This window comes from Lissotriton vulgaris, chromosome 7, assembly GCF_964263255.1.
Source record: "Lissotriton vulgaris chromosome 7, aLisVul1.2, whole genome shotgun sequence".
NCBI lineage: Eukaryota > Metazoa > Chordata > Amphibia > Caudata > Salamandridae > Lissotriton > Lissotriton vulgaris.
In genome coordinates, this window is record NC_141695.1 from 1,706,160,828 (window position 1) to 1,706,188,429 (window position 27,602).

The 27,602-nt window shown below is 43.7% G+C and overlaps 1 protein-coding gene across 3 annotated transcripts; it reads right to left on the reverse strand.

Moving 5' to 3' along the window:
* Nucleotides 1-1,111: 1,111 nt before the first annotated feature.
* Nucleotides 1,112-27,357, reverse strand: MTG2 (mitochondrial ribosome associated GTPase 2). 3 transcript variants are annotated; one of them, XR_015297632.1, is made up of 8 exons: nucleotides 27,120-27,357; nucleotides 23,123-23,339; nucleotides 16,640-16,787; nucleotides 12,393-12,508; nucleotides 12,085-12,303; nucleotides 7,055-7,193; nucleotides 1,353-2,094; nucleotides 1,112-1,215 (listed from the first exon to the last, which is right to left on the reverse strand). XR_015297632.1 is itself a non-coding variant. In XM_086932862.1 (7 exons), the coding sequence occupies exons 2-7, from the start codon at nucleotides 23,327-23,329 to the stop codon at nucleotides 1,700-1,702; spliced, it is 1,224 nt and encodes a 407-aa protein (XP_086788988.1). In that variant the 5' UTR covers nucleotides 23,330-23,339; nucleotides 27,120-27,357; the 3' UTR covers nucleotides 1,112-1,699. The 3 variants fall into 3 exon arrangements, 2 of the variants coding, with proteins under 2 accessions (XP_086788988.1, XP_086788989.1); XM_086932862.1 differs by having other exon boundaries at nucleotides 1,112-2,094; XM_086932863.1 differs by having other exon boundaries at nucleotides 1,112-2,094; nucleotides 27,274-27,355.
* Between the last annotated feature and the right edge of the window lie 245 nt (nucleotides 27,358-27,602).

Here is a 27,602-nt window from a genome sequence, read left to right on the forward strand (position 1 = left end):
TCTATGCATTATTAGCTTTCATTATTCACTCAAAGTTAGAAGCAGCTCTGTGGAGCTTGTGGCACCTAATAAAATCCTCAGCCTGTACTTGCATAGGTCCTTATTTGGCCTATAATAATTTAACATTACAGGGAAAAAGTGTGTGATTATAACATGTCAGCACCCTAGTTAAAATATATGTGGTCACTAAAATAGGTATGTGGCTCTTGTGGTAGCAATTATGGTAATTTATTACCCTTGGACTTATTCTGAAGTTTACTGATGCCATCCCTGATCCATCAGGCCAAAAGTTCATACAACATTGATTCCTGGGAAAATGTAATATCCTGTGATGTCAGAGGGCAGGTGATGTCACTTCCCCTATCCCTGGGAGTTTGGTGAATCAACGTTCATGCTCTTTTCCATTGGTTACTTTCTGTGTCTTTAACCTTTTCCATGCACGTGACGGAGCCGCTGCGTCATGCGCCTCGGTCGAGCTGTGTCCTATGAAGGAGCGGTTCCGTCATGGCCCGCTCGGCGCGAGTTCCCCGCCTGCGCTGGACGTTCCATTGAGCGGGCGGGGCCATGACGGAACCGCTCCGTCATGAGCACAGCTCAACCGCGGCTCGTGACGGAGCGGCTCCGTCACGAGCATGCGAGCGCCGCTCGGCCCCCCCTCCCCCCTAGCACTGCGGCGGAATTGCCGCCGCAGCGAAGGGGTTAATAAATGTTCAAATACAAAACTATAAAAACTGACATATGTTTTCTTCCCCTATCTCCTCGTCAGCGGCAACTGATTTGGTGGTCTGTACTGAGGAGACCATATACTTCTTGGAGAGTAAATCAGTACACTCCACATTTCTCTCTAATTCTCAAAATCTCTCAATCCAATTCTGCTGACTCTGGAGACAGTGCCCTTCTTATCTACTCTTCAGAGCAAAAGTCAACCATCCACAAGATGACCACATGAGGTTCATCTTTTTTCATAGCCTGTAGCCTCCCTTGGAATATTCTCAGTCTAGACCACTTCCTGTGCCTTGGAGGGATCATGGGTTATAGTGTTATTCCAGGAGTGTCCATGGAAGTCCTGCCATGCTAGATTTGCAAAAAAATAACCAGTGTCATTTAAATGAGTTCCAAAAAGTTTCATTGCATAATTATTTATCTTATCTACATATCCAGAAATACAGCATGTATTCTGCCCCGTTTTTATATACAGTCTAGTTAACCGCATCGCTGCTGCGGTGATTTTTGCGCTGTGCTGCAAATTACCATTTTGCTGTTGTCATGACGAGCTCAGCTCGTCATCAGCAAACGACACCCGTGGGTGATGACGAGCTGAGCTCGTCATCAGCATCGAAAGGGTTAAGAGCTATGAATTTTCAAGCGGCGCCGTTGCCCAACACTCAAGTCTCCTGGTCATCGCTCTATGGACGTGTACTCCACAGCAGAGCAGCTCCTCCAATGCCCTCCATTATGTTGAGGTCCTCTATCTGCCATACCTTCTACTTTCTTCATGCCTGGTGAGGAGAATGTAGCAGAGCAGTCTAAAAACCAAAACAAGGTTTCCCAATTTGTGTAATCACAAGGAGGACTCCAGAACACAGACATGTGGCACGTATACGTAGTGTATCAGATATAAAGGAGATTGAGAAGGCTACACCTATCTCATCAAGCATGGAGGAGGAGCCATTCCCCTTTCCTCCTCTCAGAATCCCTCCTACCACAGGAGAGGCTGCTTCATCTGTACACTTTCTTTCTCTACATAGCTGTCATAGAGTTCCCTGAGATGCAATACCAGCTCCTCCACATTCTGTCCAGTTATTGCAGACAGAGGGATCACCTTTTCCTTTACCCGCTCTCGAAGGAGCGGAAGGTTTTCCTGGGACTCGTGAAGGTCCATTTTGTTGCCCACAATGGCATGTGGTCTCGTTGATAAGCCTTCTTCATACTGCTCAAGTTCATATTTCAGCTTCTGCAGCTGGGCCCATGGCTGGGCTGCCGACATGTCCAGCACATACAGGAGAAAGCGGCAACGCTCAATGTGCCTCAGGAACGCAAATCCCAGCCCTCTGTTCTGGTGTGCTCCACTGATAATACCAGGGATGTCAGCCACTGCAACAAGAACATGAAAGTAAAAACAGAGTTCTTAGTCTAATACAAGCAATCTTAATCTGTATGCAATGAAAGACAAATACTGAGCTGAAAAAACCCAGTCTGCATGCAACGTAAAAGTACATGCTCATGTTAAAAAGAAAACAGAGCTGTCAGGCTAACACAAACAATGGCAATCTGTGACAAAAACCAAATACTAAAGCAACTCACATAACAAAAACAATCCAAGTTTCTAGTCACGGGAATCAAAAGTGTATCTTAAAAGAGGAAGAAATCTTATAAACTGTTTAGACACCAGATACACCTATGGCATAGGATAAGCTCAGCTTCGTTTACACTCGTCCTTGTACTGATTTTGCCTATATATTTCGAAGGCATTCATACAATTCCAGTTATTACCAAAATATATGCACTATAAGTAACATCAAATTTACTGAGGCTAAATCTTCCATTCTTTGAATAATTTACATAACATAATAAAGTCTGCTGTCTGGCTTGGACACCATTCAGATTTCACACAAGGTTCTTTCCTTGCTCGGTGTACTCACATGACCTTTACTTGTGGAAAAAGAGTTAAATTCCCAGTCCGAGCTCAGAAAGTCACTCATCCACCCTGCACAGAAATGACTGATCCTCAGAGGCTTACAGGAGAATAAAAGGGAGTTGTATGACAACTAAATCACTCCCTCTGGAAGTTGAGGTCTTCTATCATTTACAGAGCACTGGGTTTTCCGCCATCATGATTTTATTTAGCAAATCTGATTGTATCCGTAGAGAGATTCTTAACAAGGGCATCAATAGTGTTTTCAGATCCAAGTATCAATCTGAGTATCAAATCTGTGTCAAGGCTTGTCAAAAGCTTTGGACATGCTCTGTATCTGTGCAGTTAATGCAACAGACATATATCCCATTGGATGTTTTAAGAAGAAACGGCAAAGAGGGAGGGGGGGAGTGGGAGGGGGGGGGGGGGGATACAGGTTTACAAATACCTCATCCTAAAATAAAAACCATGTGCAGAGTCGATATGTGTATGAGAACACATCTGAAGATAAAGGAAAATTTGATAAACTCACCCAACTATGACTCTATTGCTTCAAGATGTATTTTCTCAATGTTTAAAGGGATCATCAGCCTACTGATTGTCCTGCACTTACACAACCTGCAGCATTAAATGCCCGAACCGTAGACAAAGGACTTAAACAAAGCAGCGGGACTTTAATTGCCGGTATAGCCCTGCTACGGAGGGCTATAAGGCTATTAGAACATTCTGCCACCAGAGGGCAGAATGTTCTAACAAATAAAACAAAGCTTTCAGGGAGCGGGGGGGGGGGGATTGAAATCCCTTCAGGCTCCCTGAAGCCTTTGTTCACAGCCAGAGCTGTGAACAAAGAAACATTGAAATGTTGGAGCTCCACGCTTCTATCAGCCATAAGAAACCTGGAGCACTCCATTGTTTTCAATGGATCTCCCAACATTCCAATGTTCTAATGTAGAGTAATAGCAATCCACCCAATGAAGGTCCTGAGGAAAATCCTGGACCTACTGCCCCCTAGCTCCAGAAAAACTATGGTACATGCCTTGGTCACCTCCCATTTAGACTATGGGAACTCCCTCCTATGTGGACTCAGTAAAAAAGGCCTAACACAGTTACAACGCGTCCAGAACGCAGCTGCTAGGCTGGTCCTAAACCTCCCTAGGAGAGCCTCGGGGAAGCATGCATTACGTTCCCTGCACTGGCTCCCAATAAAGGAACCAATTAAATTTAAAACCATGTGCATCACCCACCGTATAGCTCACAAAAAAGCACCTCCATATCTCCAGGACTTGCTTCCAATCTACCGTCCCTCACGCCCTCTGAGATCGATGGGCAGCATGCTATTAGTGGCTCCACGGATACACAGAGCAAGGATGGGAGGACGGTCCTTTAGACACCTTGCCAGTAAAGACTGGAATGACCTACCCATCGAATTGAGGATGGAGCCGTCTGAAACCAGGTTCAGACAGAGGCTGAAAACCCATCTCTTCCCCAAGACATAATCTGCATAGTCTCCCCGGTCCCTAGTGCTCATCCTCTGTGAGCTAAGCTTAAGAGATGATGGTGGGAGTATCAGCGCGGGGACGCACTGTTCTCTGTGCAACCAGGCGCTTAACAAATGTCATTAACTAACTAACTAACACCCATAAATATCTATTGACTTCAACATACGCTTTTCACAATCAATAGATCAGGCCTGCTGCCTTTTTCAGAACATTTCATAATAAAGAGATAGGTCTGCAGCCATATTCATTGGCTTGCTATCATAACCTACTCAGTCCTGCTCTATTGAGTATAAGCTTTGCCACCAAAATGTGCAACAAAAGCTGTGAAAAAACAGAGGCAAGGTAGTCTGGCCTTGATGTTTTATGAGCCAGGGTCCCTTCCACCCTACCTTTTCCTCCCCCTTAATCTCACCATGAAACAACAGCTAATGGGATTGCGCTTTCGTCTAGTCCCACTGAAGTCCTATTGGTACGGGCGGAGAAATCTAGAGGAGAAGGACAGGCGATGCTGCCTCTGTGCTAAGAGAGGAATCACTGACCAACGCGCTTTGTATCTGTGAGGCGTTACCCCAATAAGGAAGTTTTAGCTTCGACCACTTTGGCACATCTTGAATGTCCAAACCCGTCAAGGAACCACAGAGGTGTGTTTGAGAGGGGAATCTGTATAATTGGCTGCCTGCTTTGTGAAATTTATGAAGGCTGCAGTAGCACTGCACTCTTCAGAACAATTACAAGAAACTGTTCGTGGGCAGAACCTTTCATAACTCTGAACGCTTAGTCAATCACTGAAGAGAAAAATGACTAACTCCCCTTTACCAAACTCAGACTAAAACAGAGACAGACGGGCCGAAATGGAGAATTCTGGAGGTTGGGGGGGAATCAGCACGTCTGCTACTAACCTCCTCAGACATCTGATTTTAATATGTCACTCGCTTCATTATCGCTCTTAATTATTGATTTATTTATGTGTGCTGCGCTATCTCTATTGTAGTTGTTTTTACATACAAGGGTTTTTAGATTGTAATGATTTTAAGTAATTGTGTAATTGTAAAACAAACAAATACATTTAAGTTAAAAAAAATTTTATAAATAAAGAATTGCCTCGCCATCATAAACTCAGTCCTGCTCTATCGAGAATAAGATTTGCCACTAAAAAGTGCAACAAAGAGGTCTTTAGTGGAAGCACAATTATAGCCCACTCAAATCCTGTACTTAGGGGAAACAACATTTGTACGGAACCCCAGCCCCTCTCTCAGTGGTACTCTGAAAGCTGTTTGTTGATCATAAAAAGTCACACAACAGTTGCACTGTCCAGTGAGACCCAAAAATCCATTTAAGTTAGTGCATCTTCTGGAATCGCATACTACTCTCAAACACAAAACTTCTCTCTGAAGTCTAGAGTTAATGATGGAAGGTGAGGGTTCTGGGGCTGCAATACAATTCTCATGGCTGCCCTCTTACCATCTGCGCTGCTGCCAGAAGAAACAAAAAAACGTAAAATAACTAGTTATCCAAGTCACGATAACAGCATTACAGGGTCATGTGTGTGTGTTCCCCTAAAAGGTCATGCTCAAGCAGCCATACTGCTGTTGGCTCAGGCAGCTGGATAAATAAACACAATAACCCCAGCTGTGTGGGGGGAAGCACTTCTTTTCTGTGGAAGCAAACAACTTGTGACCAAACAAAATATGGGCTCCTAGCTACCAACCGGTGGAGAGAATTAAAGCCCATCTCTGCAGCACTCCTGAAACCTCTTTGTGTTGATCACATAATGTCTGGCAAAAGTTATGCTGTTAACTTAAACCTACAAACTACAACAGCCATCAATCGAATAAATGAAAAACATTGCTGAGCTGTAACTACCTGTTTTGCGGCGTAGATTCACAAGCAATGTATACTTCTGACATCTAGCGGTTGGAGTCTGAATGACTTGTTTTTTTCCATTTTAAATTTGTTATTTAAATTTGTTATTTGAAGACATCAAGACAGAGTGAATGCAGTCTGCCGTATGACATTGTCAGCATACAAATATCCTGTTTACTGTTTTATTGTAAGATGACTTAAAAAAAAAATATCCCAATGTTGAGGGTTTCTAATTGTACACATCGAAAAAAATGTGTGTCGGCTGTCAAAACAGTGTCCCCTTGGAATCAAAGGTCAGTCTGGCTACCATAAAGAAACTGCCGTTTTTTTATATGTGTAATGCTGTGCGGTCTATCTGTACACTTTATAATGCTTTCATTTTTTAAAAAATGTGCCTTTTGTAAAGCAGGTGTTAAAAAATAACACTTTTATTAAGTTGTCCAGGATTCTCTGAGGGGTCCATTTCGGAGGACTTCTGGCAATTGGAAAATAGATAACAGTGCTTCTGTGAAAGAACAAGACTTTATGCTAAAATTCTGCTTTGAAACAAATATAGAAATAGATCAGTTTGAGCTTTTTTTCCAGGTACTGTTGTTAAAACCAAATTTGTTTTGTTCTTATACTTTTTTTTAAAGTTACATTCCACTAAAGCACGTCTGTAGACAAAGGAGCCTGAAAGGTTCACAGGACTCAGGTTGTTTTGCAACTAATACTTATATGGTCAGTTGCAGTAAAGTGTAAAGTAGGAGGCCCTGAAAGTAACATTACAGAAAGGGATCCAGGAGAAGCTATATTCTAGCACCCAGAAATCTAACGACTGGTCCCACCGCCTTTCTACTGATTATCAACACTGCGATTACGAGCTGCCTGGGATGTTGGCAAATGAGGAAACACTGGTGTTAAGTGTAGAGATTGATTAAGAAAGATTAACTTTGGAAGAGAAGGCAATTTCAACAACTTAAAATGAATATGTATGTGCTATGGTAGCAAGAGAGTCCTACGTCCATCATTGACATCTCAATTTCACTCAGAAGAATCTGACAAATTATGAACTTACCAGCGACTTGCTCATGGTCCTGGTAGCGGACAATGCCGACATGTGGATTCAAGGTGGTAAAAGGATATGCAGCCACCGCAGGTGTCGCGTTCGAGATGGCTCGCAAAAGGGACGACTTGCCAGCATTAGGAAAGCCAACCTGAAATTTGGGAAAGAAAAGAGAGAACTCAGGAAAGTCAAAGCAGAGACCAGGATACTTCACACTCATGCGCCTACAATGGATTGTTCTTTTATTGCCACTCCTCGGTTATTAAAGGTGCATGGCGGATCCATCTCGGGGGACCTTTTGGAAGTCTATATCTTTTGTGATAGCTTAACAGTGCGGATCAAGTTTCTCAACACGAAGAGCAGTTCATTCTGAAATTTGTGAATAAAAAAAAAAACAGTAGCCGGGTCAGGGAGTTTGTAAAGGTAGCATCTCATACAAATAATTTTTCATGTATTACTATATATGATTTTGTTGGTTGGCAAGTTCACAAACTTCTATATTCTGATCGTCTAATGCAAGTACTAACGGACATAGTAAAATGCAAAAATAAAACTACAGTGGTCCTCTATAACCTCGAATTGCTAAGGCAGATTTTACTTCCAACATGAATTCATGAATGAAATAATGCTAATCTAATAAAATTTGAGTAAACAAATTATTATTCACAAATACACGCAGATGTGCAACAATATTGTTCTCTGTTGCTGTAGCGACCATCTTTTGAGAGTTGCATGCTTCCCTCCCAAAACAACTAATTTTCAATGCTATTCAGTCACCTCCCGTTATAAGTCGCAGGAGGGAGGTAGGACTGGAGTGAGCATGGAGTCTGAGCTCCCCCTGACCATCATGAATGAGTTTTATGGGGGTTGGTTGACAGTATTTGACAATTCCACTTCAATTCTGCACTTTTCAGCGGCTCAAAACAGACACCATTAACCTTCCACTTGTGAATAGATAGAAATGTTTATAGAGGGGGTTATTCACGGATATAATTTCCCATCACATACTCGTGTCTCCAAGTATTCTGGAATTATTCTATTCAAATTATATATTTTTAATTTTAGTGTAGTTTTTGTATTGCTAGAAAAAAAAATGTCTTGATTTTACAGTGTACATTTCAAATAACTCTGTTTTTCACTTTTTTACAGTATTGTTCATTGCTTGATTTCAACATGCATGTTAAGTGTAGATTGCTTTATTTGTTAAAGGAGTGCTTCGCAGAGGCAGCAGAAAGGTATATTTGTCTAAATGAAACCCCTTGGAAGCAGAGGGAGTACACATGATCATCATCAAAGAAATAGCCTAAGAGGTATTATAATAAAAATATTATTAGCAGGTGTAAGACATTGGATTATTATTAGAGGTGGGTGATTACCCACCTCATGGAATAATCACAATCCTTCTCAGGGTGAACCCTTAAAGTCAATGAATTAACCTGAGCACAATCCACTTGGTAGCTATGGCAGACGGCAACTTAGGGCATAATTTAAAGTAGTTATGGAGTACCAAAACAGTAATAAAGTCCAAATACAAAACAATAAAAAACCCTAATTGAATTGTAAAAATAGAGTAAACTTCAATAAACAAAATTACAAAAATCCATGGAGGGGAAAAAGAGAAATCTTTTTTTAAAATTTTAATTTGGAATAGCACCAAGAAGCACACAGTGCTGTTGATAGTCAATGGTCGCAGCAGACTGGAACCTAGGTGCAATTGGACGCTGACCACAATGGAAAACGAGTCGGCTACACCAACCAGGTTCATCTTAGTCAAAGATTTTACGGTCCTGCAGCGGTCTCTTAGGCTCACAAAACAGCCTAACAAGCAGACCACTGCTCTCAGAGCTCCGACTGCACCTTCCTGCACAGTGTGGCCACACTATGCAGGAACTGGGGGTGCACAACCAGCATGCACCTCAGGAGAGGCAGTTAGGGCCCCCTTTGTTGTCTCTCTGCCACCCTTTTCAGGGCAGGCTCATCACCCTGAAAAGCTCATCACCCTGAAAAGGGCAGTGGACAGGCAACTCCTGATATGCTTGGCGGTGCTGCAGCCGCATCGCCAGCATATTAGTGCCCCTGAACACTGCGAGTGCACCGTGGGATCCTTGATCTCCGGCTGTCGCAGCGGTCCTGTGGCAGTCCAACCACCACACTCCTAATACTGCGGGCTGGCTCGCAGTGTTGAGGTGGTCAGTCAGTCACCATGCGTTCGGCGGTACTATGGACCGCCGAACTCGTAATAAGGCCCTCAGTCCTTTAAGTCACAATGCACCACAGGAGTACACTTCTAAAGCCCTCCATCCCTCCCTCCCCCCCCGCCCGGCCAAGGCCTCAAAGGAGCCACTTAGAGACTAAAAGGGTGTCAGACAGAGGTAAAAAAATCAGGGTCCGGTCATGTTCAGGACTAGTTACCACAGGTCAGCTGAGAACTTGCACAAAAGGCATCTTGTGGTTTGTTGTGTTCCTGTACTTTAAAACAGTGAGTCAGCTTTATGACCTTTTGAGTGCACTTCTTTGTCCTTTGTACAAGAAGGAGCAGCTATAGTCCTTCAGGGGTCCTCTCAGGTCACAGACAGCAGTTCCAGTGCTCTCCTGTTCTACCTAAGTGGAGTGTTCTGAGGTGGGTGCCTGGAGGGCCACATTTATGTCTGGCACGAGCTAGTGAGAATAAATCACTCTTGGGTACTGCCTCATCACTGGGGTAAAAAAAAGTGCATGGGTCCAACCCTACTCACTTTGGTAATTTTAGAAACGCGAAAGTCTCCAGGCTCACTAAACTTGGGCTTTGAGGGCTCAGGTGTGTGTAGAGAGAGTACTATGGTAGTCATAGCGTCCTCCCACATCTAACAACAAAATCCAGTTTGAAGCAATAGTTGCACCCAAATAAACTCAGAGACCGAAGCATGGCAGGACACAAGCAGGTTTTTCCAGCAACCAGACTGTAGATGCACAAGAATTGTTGTGGCATCCCGTTTTCTCCCTTTGAAGTGTGCCCTAAGGGTTATATGTAAACCCAGCGTACCTGCCAAGCAGGATTCGACACTGTAATGTCAGTCAAAAAAGATGCTTACACTGCCCATCATTCTGCTGAACTCAAGGAGTCATCCCTGCCCAGTGAAAAATAGCTTTTGGGTGCTAGACACTGTACGAACGTGTTAACATTAGATTTCTACATTTCCTACTCTGAAATACCATGCCCGTGCCTTGTGGGCTATAAGGCATACATTGGGGTGTCTTATTAATACTTAAAAGGGAGTTTTGACCTGGCAAGAGAGTTTATTTTGAAAGATCAAACTGCAGTTTTGACACTTCGACAGTCAGACTACACAGTGTAGGCCTGAAACCACATTTACATTGCCACTATAGTGGATGGCACGATAGGTACTGCGTCCGCTAATATCATTTAACTTTCATACCCTGGTTTTGTTTTATACCATATACAGTGCCACTGAAATTATCGGGCAGGGAAGGGCCAAATTAGGCGTAATGCGGCACATTTGGTGATGTATTACTTCATTATTTTGTCATTTTTATGGTTAAGCCTGCAAAGGCATGCGTCTTTCTTGCGACACACGATTGCTAACAAAAATGGCTTGCAGCCTGCCCGTTTCTTACCATTTGTTGGCTTGCATGGCACTCTTCTTTACAGCCTTGGAATTCATCAAGGAGGGCCTAATATCATTTCTGTTCATCTCTGTGGACAAGGGACAATGCACTGATTGATTCACCTTAATCAGTACCCGTCCGCTGCTCCACTTGTGACTGAGGTACTATTTTGTTCTGTTTAACTTTTAGTGCCCTTAAGCAGAAAGTGTGTGACTGCCAAAAACTTGTCTAAAAGGATAAACAAAATTCCAACGATTTATTTTCTATAGTTAACTTTCTTTTATTTTGCCAAGCCTTCTTTTCTCACTTTGCCTGTCGATGCTGTTCTCAAAAGATGAGGATTATCTTATTGCAAAGCGACATGGTTTTTTTTAGGAGTAATTTCAGAAATGATGCTTTAGTAGTGAAGTAGTGTGGCTCACTGGTTAGAGGCGGCAGACCCGAGAGCAGAGGACGGCCCGGGACCAGGTTCGATTCCCGGCGCGGCAGGTTTCTGGACCAGGGTCAGCGGACTCGATAATTCTCTCGCCTCGGTGCCCACTCTGATCAGCGATCACACTCGGCAACTCTGGGCATTAGCTTGCCTCATCTTCACTAACGGCCCCACCAGACCGCCGGGGATGCCTGGTCTCACCCTGGAGATACCCATTAAGGGACCATCTCTCAGGGAAGCCAGGAAGGGTTTCGCAGCGGTCGAAGCGCCTTGGGACCCTACGGGTAAGTAGTGCGCTATATAAATGCCTATACATTTACATGCTTTAACACATTCGCACACACCAATTTGCCCCACTCCAATCTACCCCACCTCACCCCACACCAATCCGCCCAACTCCATCCAATCCAACTCAGACAAATCCACCACACTCCAACCCGCTCACCCAAATCAATCCACTCCAATCCAAAACAGTCCGCCCACCCCAATCCACTTCAATCTGCCCAACTCCAAACCAAAATGGTCTGCTCCACTCCAAAACACTTCATCCCACTACAATCCAAAACACTTCGTCCCACTCCCATCCGCATCACTTCCATACATCCCAATCCATTCCAATCCAATCCACCCCACCCAAATCCACTACAATCAGCCCCTATCCAAACCAAAACGGTCTGCTCCACTCCAAAACAGTCCGCCCCACTCCAATCCAAAACAGTCCGCCTCACTCCTTCATCCCACTCCAATCCGCCACACCTCAATCTGCCCCACTCCAATCCAAAACAATCACCCCCACTCCAATCTAATTTCTGTGTGTAGATTAGTAAATTGACTCAAAGTTGCAGTATTTTAATTAACCCTTTGGGTAAACTCGAAAAAAACTTCTTATTCTTACAAAGCATCTACACATATGTAAGGAACAGGCACCAGTAAAAGGCCAAATGCATAGAATTTTGAGACATGAGACAGTAAGTCCAAATGGACAACCGAACAAACAGCTTACCAGCCCTGCATGAGCCATGGTTTTTAATTCCAGCTGCAGCACTCGCTCTTGCCCTGGCTGCCCCGGTGTGGCCGTCATAGGCGCTCGGTTTTCATTGCTCAGGAAAAAACGGTTGCCTTTTCCCCCAGCTCCTCCGAAGGCTGCCACATACTCTTCCCCTGGCTGAGACAGGTCAGCGACTATTTTCCCATCTTCCATTACCAAAGTACCAGGGGGGACCTGAAACAACAAATACAAAAGTTTCCAAAAATGTACATCAAATCATTTCGAAAAGACACATCTCGCTTTGATGGAAAGGTGGGCCTTACCGAAACGTACATGTTTGCACCATTGGCTCCAAAACAGTTTTTGTTCCCGCCGCTAGAACCTTCATGTCCCCGATAGATTGTCAGAACCGATGCTAAGGATTTAACTTGCTTGTCCACTAAAGAAAAGAAAACAAAAGAAGAAACTGTCGCCTAATGGTCAAGGGGTACTGTCAAATCAGCTACATTAGTACAAGAGATTCTGTTTTCAACCCTCTCCATCTCGGAATCCATTATCCCACCTCCCCAAATTACACACCACACCTAAACCCGGACGCCGTCTCTCTCCACGCCCTCATAACTTCTCTGACCTCGTTCCCGGAGATCTTAAATCCCCTGTCCCTCATCACGCCACCCCCTCACGCACTACAGCCTCAACACTCCTCATTCCATCCCCACTGACCTCTCACACCTTACACACAACTGTCCTCCCACCGCAGCAAACAAAGACCATTCCCTATCGCCCTCCTACTCCCCAACAGTGACCCCCTTAGTCTAATAACCCAGACTCTACGCAACATAGAACGCGATCTCTCTAAGTTGACGATTGAACTCTCTCGACTTAGAGATTTTATTTCCCTCAGCTCCAGAACCTTCCTCACCCGTGCAAATTCCCCCTACTCCAGCTGAAAAAAACCCTCTAACTAAAATCATTGGAGTGGAGAACCACCCCTCTCCGCTGCCGTATTCATAGGCCTTGCCGCACTTTGAGCCATCTCTTCCCGTCCGACCTATGCAACTATTACCATCCTAGTTCATCAATCAACAATCCTCCACTCCCCTACTCTAACATCCCCTTTATTCTGGGGACTAACAGAATCCCCTCCTCTCCCGTCTCACACAGACCCCCTCCTCAACTCACCGCTATCCACTCCTGTCCACCCCCCACAAGCAACCCCAAGCCCCTCGCCTGCATGCTTGTGAACTGTCGATCTGCCGAATGACATGACACTGAAATTTCTGAAACTATCCTAAGCGAATCCATTCACATTGCATTCCTCACGGAAACCTGGCACAATGACCACTCAACAAGCATACTTGACCTACTCCCCCCCGCCCCCACCACCCCCAGATACTCTATAATTAGAAAAGACAGCCCCAACACAATAGGGGTGGTATTGCCATAATATTCAAAAACGAACTTCAGCTCTCCCTTGTTAACAATTCTGGCCACTCCACCTTCGAATACCTTGAAGCTACAACTCATAAAATCTCTTCCTTGGAGATCTCAACCTCCACTGGAACGATACTGATGATCCCACAACCACCCTTCTCACTAATCTTCTTGAGATTAATGACCTCAAACAACTATGTCAGTCCTCAACCCACACCAAAGGAGCCATCCTGGACGCCATTATTACCAATAAGGATTTGGCCTTCCTGACCAATATCATCCCCATCGACTGCTCTGACCACCACCTCATACATTGCTACCACTGCACCCCCGGCCCCTCTCCCCACCCCCAAAATCATGAAACCTAGGAAATGGACCAGAAATAACGTATCCCCCCCGTGAACTTGAGTCTAAACTCTAAGCTCAACTTCTCCTTACTCCTCCCTCACAAAACGCAAATGAGCTTTCTGAACACTTTATTAAAGCTGTCCCTAATGTCCTTGACCAATCCGCCCCGCCTAAACCTAAAAATCAAGGAAATATCCCTTCCAAATCATGGTTTAAATCAGAGCTCAACAACGAAAGACTCTCATTAAGACTGATGGAAACAACATGGAGACAGCATTCCTGTCCCTCACATCTGGAACTCCTCAAATTAGCTAGATCTACATATCTACATACAAGAAACACATTTTTAACTAAAAGAAATCCTTCTTCCATACACAACTCAATCTGACCAAAAATAGTCCTAGAGAACTGTTCAACATTGTTCTTACCAAACATCATCCGCACCACCAAATCCGATGGCCTCGACTGCTAGATGTGAAGAAATTGCCCACTTCTTCTGGGAAAAAGTCAAAATAGATCAATCCTTCCTTTTAACACAGATCCCAACCAACTCCCAACATACACCTGACATCACCCCAAAAGCCCATCCCCAACCCCCTGATCCCTCCTCACACTTACCCACTACTGCACCTCACCCTAACTACTCCTCACACATAACTACTACTACACCTATCTCCCTTCAACTTGGACAAATGACTCCCATTATTAAAAAACCTAATGCCGACCCCAATGACCTAAACAATCTCCGCCCCATCTCTAACCTCCCCCTTCATTCCAAAGCCCATGAAAAATGTTTCCTGCTCCAATTAGATAAACACATCGAAAATGTCAACTTACTGGACCCCCTACAATCAGGCTTCAGTAAAGGTTGCAGCCCTGAAACTACCATGCTAAACATTGTTGATGACATCCACCACTCCCTCGATAATGGCGAGACCTGCCCACTTATCCTCCTTGATCTCTCTGCAGCGTTTGATACAGTCAACTACTCTGTCCTACTTAATGGGCTCAGAGATCGTTTCGGCCTCAATGGTACTGCCCACAAATGGTTCATCTCCTGTCAACAACACCGAACACAGCAAATCAAAATTCACGACTGTCTATCTAACCCCACTCCGGTCCCCTTAGGAGTCCCCCAGGGATCTATTCTCTCTCCCGCTCTCTTTAAGCTCTTTATGGAACCCCTCACTCTCATTCTAAAACAAGCTGGAATCAACTACCACCTCTATGCCGACGATACCAAACTCTACTAGAAGATCAAAACCCACGCGGACATCATACACCTTAACAACACCCTCACTAAGATCCAATTCTGGTTCCAATTAAATCATCTCAAACTCAACCCTAAAAAAACTGAAATCATTCTCTTCTCCCCTAAAAATAACCCTCTTCCCATTCAAACCTGGATCTCCGACCTAAATGCCTTCAACTGTTCACTCCCCTTGTCCAACTCAGTAAAATCGCTTGGTATCTCCGTCAATAATAGCCTCTCAATGTTCACATCATAAATGCGGCTAAAGACACCCTCTTCACTCTCCGTCATCTCAAGAAAATTAAATCCTTTACTCCAACTGGTGACTTTAAATTAGTAGTCCAGTCACTTGCCCTTTCGCGAATTGATTAAGGCAACGCCATCCTCACCGGAATCCCCAAGGTCCACCTAACTCCACTCAAATCTGTGCTCAACATTGCAGCCAGGCTCATCACCGACTGCAAATGTTTTGACCACATCTCCCCAGTCCTCAGAGCTTTTAAATTGCTACCCATCGAAGGCAGATCCGCCTACAAAACTGCTAGCATTACCCACAAAGTCCTCCATCAAAATACACCGCAATATCTCGCCAATAAACTCTGCAAAGCGGGCAGCACACGACCTATGAGAAGCACCAACGCTCTCCTAGTCTCAGAACCTGCTAAAAAAGAAATCCACACAATCCCGCTCCTTATCCGAAAATGCCCCAAACATCTGGAATGCCCTCCCCAAAGACATGCGATACAACCCTTCCTATATGAGCTTTAAAAAAAGACCTCAAAATGCTCCTCCTCAATACATATTGGTGGTTTTAACCTGCGCCTTGAATTCGATCTCCCATTTCCATGTTATATATGTATATAGCTATTGCACTATCTGTCTGTTTATTTGTTATGTATAATTTCAAGCGGTTTCTCTTTTGTTAACTTGTTGTTATTCCATGCTGTTGTAATATTGTTTTTTACTGTTACTATCTTCATACTCATGTAAAGTGCTCCGATACCTCTGGGTCTAGCCAGCGCTATATAAAACCTCTAAAATAAATAAATAAAATAAAACCCTATACATCTGGGTGTTGGTAATCAGCAGCTGCCAGCAGTGCAGAGGTGTGCAGCACCAAGTCACAGACTTGTGAAAGGTTTACATATGGAACCCGGAGGTGGCTGAAAGGAGCAGTGTTAAGATTTTCAGCATTCCATGGATCTTGAATTGTGCCCCCTGGAGTGCTCCTTATACACTCAGAAATGGCCATTTTCGCTTCGCAGTGTGGCTCCCAATACGGCTGTCTATCCTCGCCTTAAAGAAGGACTAGCCCTAGTCGTTGATCAAAGAGGGTTCTGAAGAGGGGAAGAGGTTGCGGAGTTAATCTATGCATAAGAAGCTGAAGAAAAGAAGATTTGAAATAAGAAGATTTAAAACGCTTCAGGTTCCCTCTAAACAGAAATCACTTTTAAGAGAGAAAAGGGGAAAAAGTACCCTCACAGGAGGCAGGTGAGAGTTGCAGTCTTCTACAGTACAAATAACCAATGTTTTTACCTTTGAAGATAACATCACCGCCGTCTCCTCCATCCCCACCATCTGGCCCCCCATATTCTTTCCGGGGTTCACTGTGGAAACAGCTGTTGCCTTTGCCGCCTTGCCCCCCACAAACACGGACTCTGCGGTGGTCTACAAAGTGTCGAGTCTAAAAAACAAGCATTGGGTAATGAGCTCTCTTAATTTGCAGCCAGACTTAAGCCCACAGCAAACTGGCAGACTCTGCCCCAGACAGCACATCTGTTCAAACCTGGAAACGTGGTCTCATCAATCACATGTCTCAACAGTGACAAAAAAAGCAGCAAACAAGCAGGTAGCCCTTCGGACCCAATTTGGAGGCCAACACAGCAGACAGGGGTTACTAGGGCCCGATCATGGCGTTTGAAATGGTTTTCCCCTGGAGTGCTGGGTCTGTCCCCCTACAGTATACCACTACAAAGTGGGCCAATTATCCCCCTTTCTGCTCTTGATTCTCAGGGTAGCGAAGGCGCAGTCACAGATTTCTCATGGAGGCAGCGTGGGTGGACCCGCGGTGAGAACTCAATCAACCAACAGAAAACTATTTTAATGCTCAGCCCAGTGCTCGCCTTTAAAATAAAAAAGTACTGTCACATTACTCGATTCAACACAGTTAAATTGACATACAGGGCAGTTCTCTTGATCACAAATTTGTGTGGAGCTACACACTTTATCCACCTCTGTGCTATCTCCTACCCTGGTTAGCCTTCACAAACTTAATCCCCAGTAATTTTGGAAAACGCATGAATAAGGCTCAGCTGAAGACTATAGGTGCCCCCACAGGTCAAATGGATAATTAGTTCATTTGTTTGCTCAAGTTCCTAACCCATTTGGTATAGCAGGTAGAAGTATTTCAGTTCATAGTCCCTCTATCTCGGCTAGAACAAACTCAGTGGCTTGACTTCATCACAGACCGAAGCCAACCAAACTCCAGCATAGTGCCAAATCCCTGCACCCCCTGGAAAGCTGAATATGATCTCACCTCCAATCCCCAAAAAATGTGATACAAATGTATATCCACTCCTATGTCTTACTCACTTCAGCTGAAACGCACCCAAATTCTACTCCACGCAGTAAGATAGAACCATGACTGAGTATAACCTCACACTCTCTATCAGAGAAGCACATACAATCACATGATCTTCCAGCTGAAATTCGAATTGCCTTTCATCCCTTCTTCGAAAGACTGCAGTCAGGACGATCAGCAAAATCCACTAGCTTCTCCTTAATAGGACCAAATCTAACCCTAGTAACCATGTTCAAATCTCAACGGTCTCCTCCCCTTCTTGGAAGAAGACTACTCCTGCATCAAATACCTTCCCCACAATTGTATATCGGCATCCAAACATCATACTTAAATTTTAGATGAGATTTCCTTTCTTGGCCTCGACCTTCCATTCTTAACAGAAACATGGCTTACTGATTCCTCATAGACAATCTTGGAACTCATATTACCTGCAGGATACTCCACAATGTGCCTGAACTGTGCTGGAAAGAAAGGTTTAGTGCACACACTTATCCACAGATCGTCCACCTAATGCATTGCTCCAACAATGGACCAATGTGGCCTTTCAATTGCCTAGCCATAGATTTAATAATAGGTGCAAGCAAATCTAACATCTTTCATATCATCTACCACCCACCGAGTGAAAATGCATTCATCATTGAGAATCTATTTGAACTTCTAACCAATAAAACTAATTATGTAGCCAATATCTTCTCAGGTAATTTTAATCTACAATAGGGTGATATGAGGTGCGCTGGCACTCACTTACTAAAAAACAATTTTGAACAACCTGGTTCTTAACCTGCTAATGTAAAAAGTATCTATTCTGAATCTGATAAACGTCAAACTGGGCATCCTAGAGAGTGAACGTCCAATTCCTGTGTGGCAAAGAGAATGGAAAAGCCAGTCTGCTGTAAACCATTCAATCTGCAGATATCAGTGGGAAGACTACAAAAGAATTATAGATTTGAAGCCCAGGCATCACTCTTCAAAACCAGGATCACTATGGCAAAAAAGACTCTCCCCTACGAACAACCTAACCTGTAATACTTCTAAAGTCTGGGCATTATTCAAAGCGATTACACAAACAGCATTAGCAAAGACCATCACATATATAAGACCGTCATCTCAGTTTTTGACTCACCTAACCAAGCAAGTGAAATATTTCAGCCCTCACCTCATACAAGGGCAGGACGAGGAAACCAAAATCTGCCCTGGTCAAAATGCTCAAACCAAACCAGTTTCCTTGGTCTTCTCATGCTATCTGTTCCGTTCCATCCTTCCATTCTCTTGCTTCTCCTCTCGCACTCTTCTCCCTCTCTGATCACTTTCTCTCTACCTTCATCCTACATCTCTCGGATGCCCACGCAGCAACTCCGTACACACGCCTAATCCCTGCGGATGAGAGGTAATGACCTCGAAACACGTGTCCAGGGATGGCAAGCACATCAGTGAACACCCTCAAGACTCTGGTAGAAGCGCACCCGCTGATACCTACTACATCGACCATCATGCTCCGGGGTCACACGCTGATGGGACGAGCAGTGTGCGACCTCTTTTGGAAAAACTATTTATACAGGCTCCCTTGAGCCGATGGAGGTGACAACCGAGACAACGCACCTGTGCGCCATAAGAAGTATCTGGACCTATGAATATTTTCGGCAGCCCACGCAGCAACCCCGTGCACACGCCTAATCCTTGCTGATGAGAGGTAATGACCTCGAAACAAGTGTCCAGGGATGGCAAGCAAATCAGTGAACACCCTCAAGACTCTGGTAGAAGCGCACCCGCTGATACCTACTACATCGACCATCATGCTCCGGGGTCACACGCTGATGGGACGAGCAGTGTGCGACCTCTTTTGGAGAAAATACATCTCTCTGTCTCTCCCTACCTCGTAAAGTAAACCCCAGAAACTGAGGAAAGCAACAGAAAACCAGAAGATGCCCCGCACTTTCAAAGCCGACCTCCAAGGGCTCCAGCCTACCAAGGAAATACCTTTGGAATAAAAGGCTTGCAAGGCCATGCCTCATTCCTTGCATAATGGTTTCAGTCAACCCCTCCCTGGAGCACAGCTAATCAGAACTTCGTAGGGGGGGGCTGGGGGCTCCAGGCTTGGCCAAAAGTTGGAGGTTGCCTCTACATCTTCACAACATGGTGCTAGAAGGCGCTGCTTGCCAGTTTTTGGGGGATGGCAGCAATGGTCACAGGACAAAGAAGGAAGAGCGTTTGCCCATCAGGCTCTCTGCCTTACTCATGGTTGGGCTTCTGCCCGATTCAAAATGGTAACTGCTTATTTATAACCTCTGGTTCCTTAAAGGCCGATTCATCCAAAGGCTGGCTTCCCAATACAAGATGACAACCAATGACCTCTGTAAATACTATATAGCCGTAGACTGTATACAGCTGGTCTGCCTTCTTGTCAAAGGAGAGATACCAAAGAAGGGCAACCGTTAATCCTTTGAGAGCCTGGGTGTATACAAAATATAGGAAACACTTGTAAAATGATTCAGAGAAGTTGCACACATAAATCCAATTGTGAAGTATACAGAGCCAACTACCTTGTAAAGTGCATAGTGAAGCAAATCAGTAACAGTATTCATGTCTAGAACAATAGAGACTTGCAGACATTGTTTCAGGTAACAAGTTTAATTTATGTAAAATGTTATTTCAATAATAAAAAAAATTCACCATGCATACATATATGTCCCAAAATACACACCATAATGCAACAGGCATCTGTGCTAGTCCCCTACAAGAAAAATAGTTTTAATAAATTGATTAGATGACACTTTGGTTTATTCAGGGCAGAAGTGGATTTAGGTCAACGTTTTGGTCTCTGTTGTACCGGATATGTTAGATTGATGTGTATTTTGCAAAATGGCCAACCACAAATTCTGTAATGGAAAAATCAGCAAAAATATAAGTGAAAAAATGTAAAGCTACATCATACCAAAAAGGTATTGCAAGTGTTCGAGTAAACCAGTAGTGCAAAATATGCACATGCATGAGAGATACCAGACAGCGTACAAATTTGTCCCCTGAGGAAAGGCCAAGCACCCGAAATGCATTGGGATTTATAAAATAAAGGAGGACAATCATGATTTAGAGATTTTGTTATTGATGACTCGTTGCCACATTTTTGCTACGGATTGAAATTTATTTTCTCCCAATGTTGAAAAAATATTGAAAAAAAACAAGGAATATTAAACTACAAAATTTTGATTATTTTCTTCATTTTTAGTCATTTGAAGTGACAATACTTCACTGGGTTTTGATTGTGCCGAGGGGGACTCATCCCATATCAGTTCAATTCACGCTCCAGACTGGAGAACGATACCCCAGAAGCACTTTCAAGCTTATAAATCTTCTACGTTCATTTGAAAACATGTGTATCGAACACAAGGTTGTGCGTACAAATCTACTTTTTTAACAATGAGTCATTATCATTTTATTTTAACCTTTTGGATATTCTCAGTAGAGCGACGCTCCTACGCCTAAGCAGAGGAGCCGCCACTGCTTATCCTACATCCTCAACTTCTGCAGTGCAAACTGGGTTGAGTGCATTAGGAAACAGGGAAGCTAGTGGATAGTCTGTGTAGTATAATACCCTGGTCATTACGCAGGATAGTTCACAACAGTACAAAAACCGTTCAAGTTACTATTGTATTCAACCAACAGTTAAGAGATGAACAACTATAACCAATCCCTACCAAACTTGCGAAAGTACTAGGGTTGCTCTATTGTTGGGACATATTGTATTCCCTGTGGGAGTATGTACCACGCTCTTCACACTAGTGTAGGCTTAGATGTGGTATAATCTAGGAGCACCACTGTGTTTCACTGCCCACAAGAGTATATGCACTACCAGTGTCACTGAATTTCTAACCCCTCAAATGCATTGACCTATCTTTGCCTTATGTATCGTACTAGATAATATTGGAAAATTGAATAATTAAAAGAAAAAAAAATCCAATGTTATTGTATCGACTATGGCAAGGCAATCTAAGCATAAATCTCCACCCAACTCCTGAAGAGACTCCAGGCCCTTCAGAACTCAGCTGTCAGACTGATCCTGAACCCCCTAAAGGAGCCACATCATCTCCCACCTCAGGAACCTCCACTGGCTCCCTGTCCAGAAAAGATGTCAATTCAGGATGCTGACAAATACTTACAAGGCCATCTACGACCAAGAACTAGCATACATCAACCATCGCCTGAACCACCACCAACCTTCCAGAAACCTGTGCCCCACCGCCCTCGCGCACTCTCCCCACATCAGTCGAAGCCACAGCGGAGGCCGCTTCTTCTCCTACCTCGCTTCCAAGTCCTGGAATGACCTTTCCATCCACCTCTGAACCGCATCCTCTCTCACAGAATTCAGAATGGGATTCAAGACATGGCTCGTCGACTGATCGCAGCAGGAACCCAGTCCCTGGATACCCTCACCGGTAATTAGCTGCGCACTACAAATCATGATTGAGTGGTTGATTGTCTAAAGATGTGTCATCCAATATAAAATAGGTTTTTTGTTTTTTTTTACTGATATTTAACTTTTTTTTTAGATTGTATCCACTTCCTTCTTTAAAGATACAGGCAATTCTTAGACAAACTAGCGCTACTATGAAGAAGCATTTTAGTGAATTATTTAACTAGTGTTTAGATGAAAACTTAATTTACGTAGCGGACAGATGTTCAAAGGTGTTTATTTTGGGTAGACAAACAACAAAGCAGGTAAAAACGTTTTTGAAATGTATACGGAGGTTTTGAAAGGTGTGTATGTATTTGTTAAACAGTTTTTTCTTCTGTGAACGGTAAAGGCAAGAATGCCGCAGCAACTTCTCGATTTGAAATTAAAGAGAGCTTGTCACCTCTGGTAGGAAATGGATGAGCCCAAATACACGGAGGCAGCCTCTGAAGCAGCAATGGCATCTTGTCATGCACCGCTGGCAGTCACGATCATGCATACTTACATACATACTGAAAGGCAGGCAGCACATATACACAAATTAAACAAGAAAAAAAATTGTCAAGTAGAAGATAAGAGTCAGACAATATCAAAAAGAGATGTAGCCGTACATCAGGGTTTGTGTAACAAACAGAAATAGTTTGCTAAAGGGTAGCTGCACATTGCTGCTTTGACACTGTATGCAGGTAGTGGATGAAAAGCACTGCCTTGCGATGGTTAAAGTGATGCAAATTTGTACTTGTCACTGGAGAATCTTTCCTGGATGGACACATGCAAAACGTGGTTTAAGTGCAGCTGCTCACCATACGAGGAATGATCACGCATGTGCAGCTACGAAAGACATGCCACTTGCTTACTATAAGAAGCCTCTAAGTTAAAGTCGTAGGCTTCCATGAAACACAAGGTAGCAAAAGATTATTAGTAGTACACAAAACAGCCACAAAATGACATTTTGTTTGTAGGACGGTATATTTAGTCACAGGCAACATACCAGTTTCTTCTCAGACAGGTCTCGGTTCTTCCCTAGCCCATGTCTCTTTGCACAATGCGCACAGCTCGTAGAGATGTTTTTCAGGGAAATCCAATGATCTACGAACAATGTTCTTGGTTGTATTGATGAGCAGGCATCCTGTCTTCCTAACAACAGACAATCCACAAGACTCCATGCTCTCCTGGACAGGACCTTTGACCTCAGCATGCTCAACTACCTGCACAGGTGCAAAAAAAACACTGCAATTTACAATTGAATATGAGGGAACTTGTTTTCAGCTCAGTGGTAGAACATGGGAAAATTATTTGTAAAGATTTGACCTCAGATCCTAGCAGATGGTATTTTCAACAAACCATTAAAAGAGCTCTTCAGCATTCCAAATAGGATGCATTCGTAGAGTGCTTTTTTGATTCCCAAGGACTGGCATTGAAATTCCCCTTGTCAACTGCAGATAACATTCTCATATTCTCCCTCTCTTATTCTTGCTCTCACTCGCTCACTTCGGAAAGGCTCAGCAAATCAAAGGACTTCCCTTGGTTTACAGAAGAACTCTTTAAACTTGGTGCTACATTATAAAATCAGTTTGGGACATGTTTTGGTGCAAATTGCGCCCGCATAGGGTACAAAAAGGAACTTGCCTAGTGGAGCACATGGAGGCTTTGAACGCAGACTTCATTTACCATCTAACATATCAAGGCATGCATGGATTCAATATTCATACAAGACTGAAGAACACCCTAGAAATAGAACCTCACATCTAGTAAGACCACTCGCTGATACATTTTTACTTGTCAAATAAAAGAACACCCATGGCCCGGCAGCTTGCCGTAACATATCGCCGCCTGGATAAGACAACATGCCAGTGAGTTAGTTACAAGACAGTTTGAACACAAAACATCCTACACTGTCGAAAGAGGGCCAACAAACAAAACATTTTAAGAAAGAACAAAATGACGAAGAAAAAATAGCAAATGGAGAGCTCACCAATAAAAAAAAGTCAGGAAACTTGAAACAATTAGGCAATTCTTCCATAAATACTCAAACAAGACTAGCTGTAAAATATAGAGAAGTTACTATAGAGCAACAGCTAGGGCTAAAACCTTAACTGGATTACAGAGGCAATCAACCAATCAAGAACCTGTTATGAGATGTAGTTATGACTCTAGACAATTATTAGGTACCCTTTGAGTGTACCCTCTTTCCAGCATTCCGAGGTGAATATCAGCAAACATTAACAGAGCTGTTTCATGAAATCAGATGGTTATTCCACAAATGGAAAATCACAGGATAGAGAAACAGATGCAGCAATGCAAAATCTGTCCTAACAGCAACACACCTCTTCTTGATCAAATGCAAAGAGATGACTCCTGTCCAGGTGATGTGCTGTCACACGACTGGGAAAACCGTTGAGGTTGTCTATTAGGAATCACATGGGACAGTCAAGAATTCCCATGTGTCATAACGGTTCTACTCAGAGGAATGGTGCTTCATATTCCAGGTGCCTTGAAAGAACTTGCCTACACTAGCCCTACATCCAGGCTTCACAACCGGCACAACAAGGAGATCTCTGACAAAGAGCCCCTATGTGGGTGCCCGTCAGGCACTGCAGCGCCTACCTGACATGAAGCACACCCAATGATGAAGCATGGCACCCATCTGGGTGTGCGAGGGCACTTGCTCCTGAGGATTTGCGCTAGTTATACTCCCTGCTGACTCCCCAGGACAACACAGACCAGTAATTTAGTTCTATACTAGTTTTCACAAGGAACTGTATAAACCTTTCTCTCCCGTTCTAGTTAGGAGAATGTATGCTGGACATTTAAGCGCTCCTGATTTTTCTCTTTGATATAGAAAAATTATATGCATCTGGTAGATCATCGGGATGAGTGCAGTTGTCCCCAGAAAAATGAATGTCTCAGAATAAGAACAAATAAAGAGAGTCCCATGTATACTCACACTTTTCTGTAAAGATTAAACTCATGGATGCTGTTAAACAGCAGTGGTCAGCCAAACTGCTACATAATACTCCTACCTATCTAATTCCTGTGATTTGCAACACTTGTAGAAAAGCTTCTTGGGCAGCACTGCATCACTTTACTTAGCACCACTGGTTGTGTGTAAGAAACATAAGGTTCTAGCTAGTGAGGATTTATTGGTGCAGGAGTTTGCAGACTGCACATAAGGGAGGGGGGGGGGGGGTATGGTGAAAGCAAAATCTGCTTTTGAGGCACTTCTCATAAGTAAGGGATGACACGAGGGCAACAGAAATGGCAGTAATGCCTGAATTATTAATCTCTAATTTTCATTACTTCCAGTGCTGCTCTTCCTCTTAACAATGATTACACCCACATCCATTCGATTTAGACAAACGCTTCGATATAATACAGAAGGCACAACAGAAAGATATCTATCCAATATATATGCTTGGGGTTCTGGAGACTAAATATCTTAATTTACTTATTTATAAAGTTTTATATAGCGCGAACAAGATCCCGAAGGACATGTTCGCCCTATGTAAAACTTTATAAAATAAATACATAAATATCAGAGAGCTTTACAAAAAGGATGGAAGGAGGGTAACACATTCAATATCGACATTAGGTAGGAATAAAAGCAAGAATAATCACATAATTACAAGACGCATGGGTCAAAGGAAAGTAATACAATAAGCAGGTACATAGCGAACTAAACGGGGGGCACACTATGAGATAAAGATCAGCATCCAATGATGGTCCTATGATTGTAGGATGAATGATCTTGAGCAGGTGAACCTAGCCCAATTAAGGTAGGAATTGGTTCATTAAGAATCTTTTGACTTCCAGTTTGAAAGCAATTATTGAGGAGATTCTGCGTATTTCCGGTGGAAGAGAGTTCCATATCTTTGGGGCGGCACCGGATAATAATAAATATTATGACGCATTCACAGCTGCCAGACATCACCCACAGGAGATTAATTCCACTTCACTAAACAAGGACTAACGAGAAAGCGTGGCGGTAGAGGTAATGAGGATTAGTAATAGTTAACCTAGGTATTAACCCCTTGCATGCTTGTGACGGAACCGTTCCGTCACAAGCCTCGGGTGAGCTGTGCTTGTGACGGAACGGTTCCGTCACGGCCCGCTCGCCGCGCCTACGCGGCGCAAATTCCGCGCCTGCGCTGACGATTTAATGGGCGGGCGGGTTCGTGACGGAACCGTTCCGTCACAAGCACAGCTCACCCGCAAGCCGTGACGGAGCGGTTCCGTCACAAGCACGGAACCGCCGCATGGCCGCCCCACCCCCTTAGCGCTGCGGCGGAATAGCCGCCGCAGCGAAGGGGTTAATCCACCATTGAAAATAATGGTATTTGGACGCGAAGCTTGAAGCACATATTATAGTAGTATGCAAAACTCTCAAGGAAATTATTTACCTCCTGATCTGACATTATGACGAGACATTTGCACAGAAACTGTCCCAACAATGGATGCACAACACAAACTGGTAGATAATCCCACTTAAATGGTGTTCAAAAGCACATCTCTAAATTCTGAGTCTCATTAGGAAGAATGGAACAAAGGTCTTTTGTTGCCAGGCACCACAGGTCCGAATAATCAATGCAAACAAAGATTTGATGGAATTACATGAACTGGAATTCCTAAGCAGTACCACTTGCCAGCATCACATTATGGGAATCCACATACATGAGAATGTATCTCATGAATAGAAAAGAGGTTATAAAACACAATTACACAACACATTGGCCAAGACGACAAACTGAAAGGTTACTGCACAACATTTGAAACGTGTAGAATACCTGACGACAGTTCGAACAGCGACTCAAGGACAGACAGGCATCAGAAAGAGACCAACTAGTCAAAGAAGGACAATGGAGACTGCCCAGTACAAATCAAAGTAGAGCCCACATACACTCATATCTGTTAGCCACGTGACGTGGGAGAAAAGGCAGACATTTATTTCCGGCTAGGTACTGCATAGAAGATAATCGGGACACACTTACTCTCCCAAAATCATTGGAAACGATAGAGACGTTACTCGAATAGTTCAAGACAGAGCCAATACCGTAACCTATCTGTCGGATGTGAATACTTCTCTATAGAGGGTGTGACAAGCGTCCTCTATAGGGAGACCAACTCTCCGTGACGTACACAGACCTTCCATAAACACAGCCTCATGTCTATTACTGATCTTCCCTGGAGGGACGGCGCTTATTCGTCATTTTAGCACTTCCGGGTCGCACGTCAACCAACCCACCGCCGTTCTTATTTTGTGAGTCGTATTGGTGTGGGCGGGACTACCAAAGTAAACTAGAATTGAAGTACCAATCGTAGTGCCCAATTCAGAATTCTAAGGTGCTGATTGGCCGGGAAGTCTGCACGTGGTTTAGTTCTATCCCTCCCCCTAGAGTAGAAGGTGCTAGCGGTCACCTGCTTGATAGAATGACAGTGTTTGGTTTCGTTTTCTTTTCTTCCTGCAGTGAGCT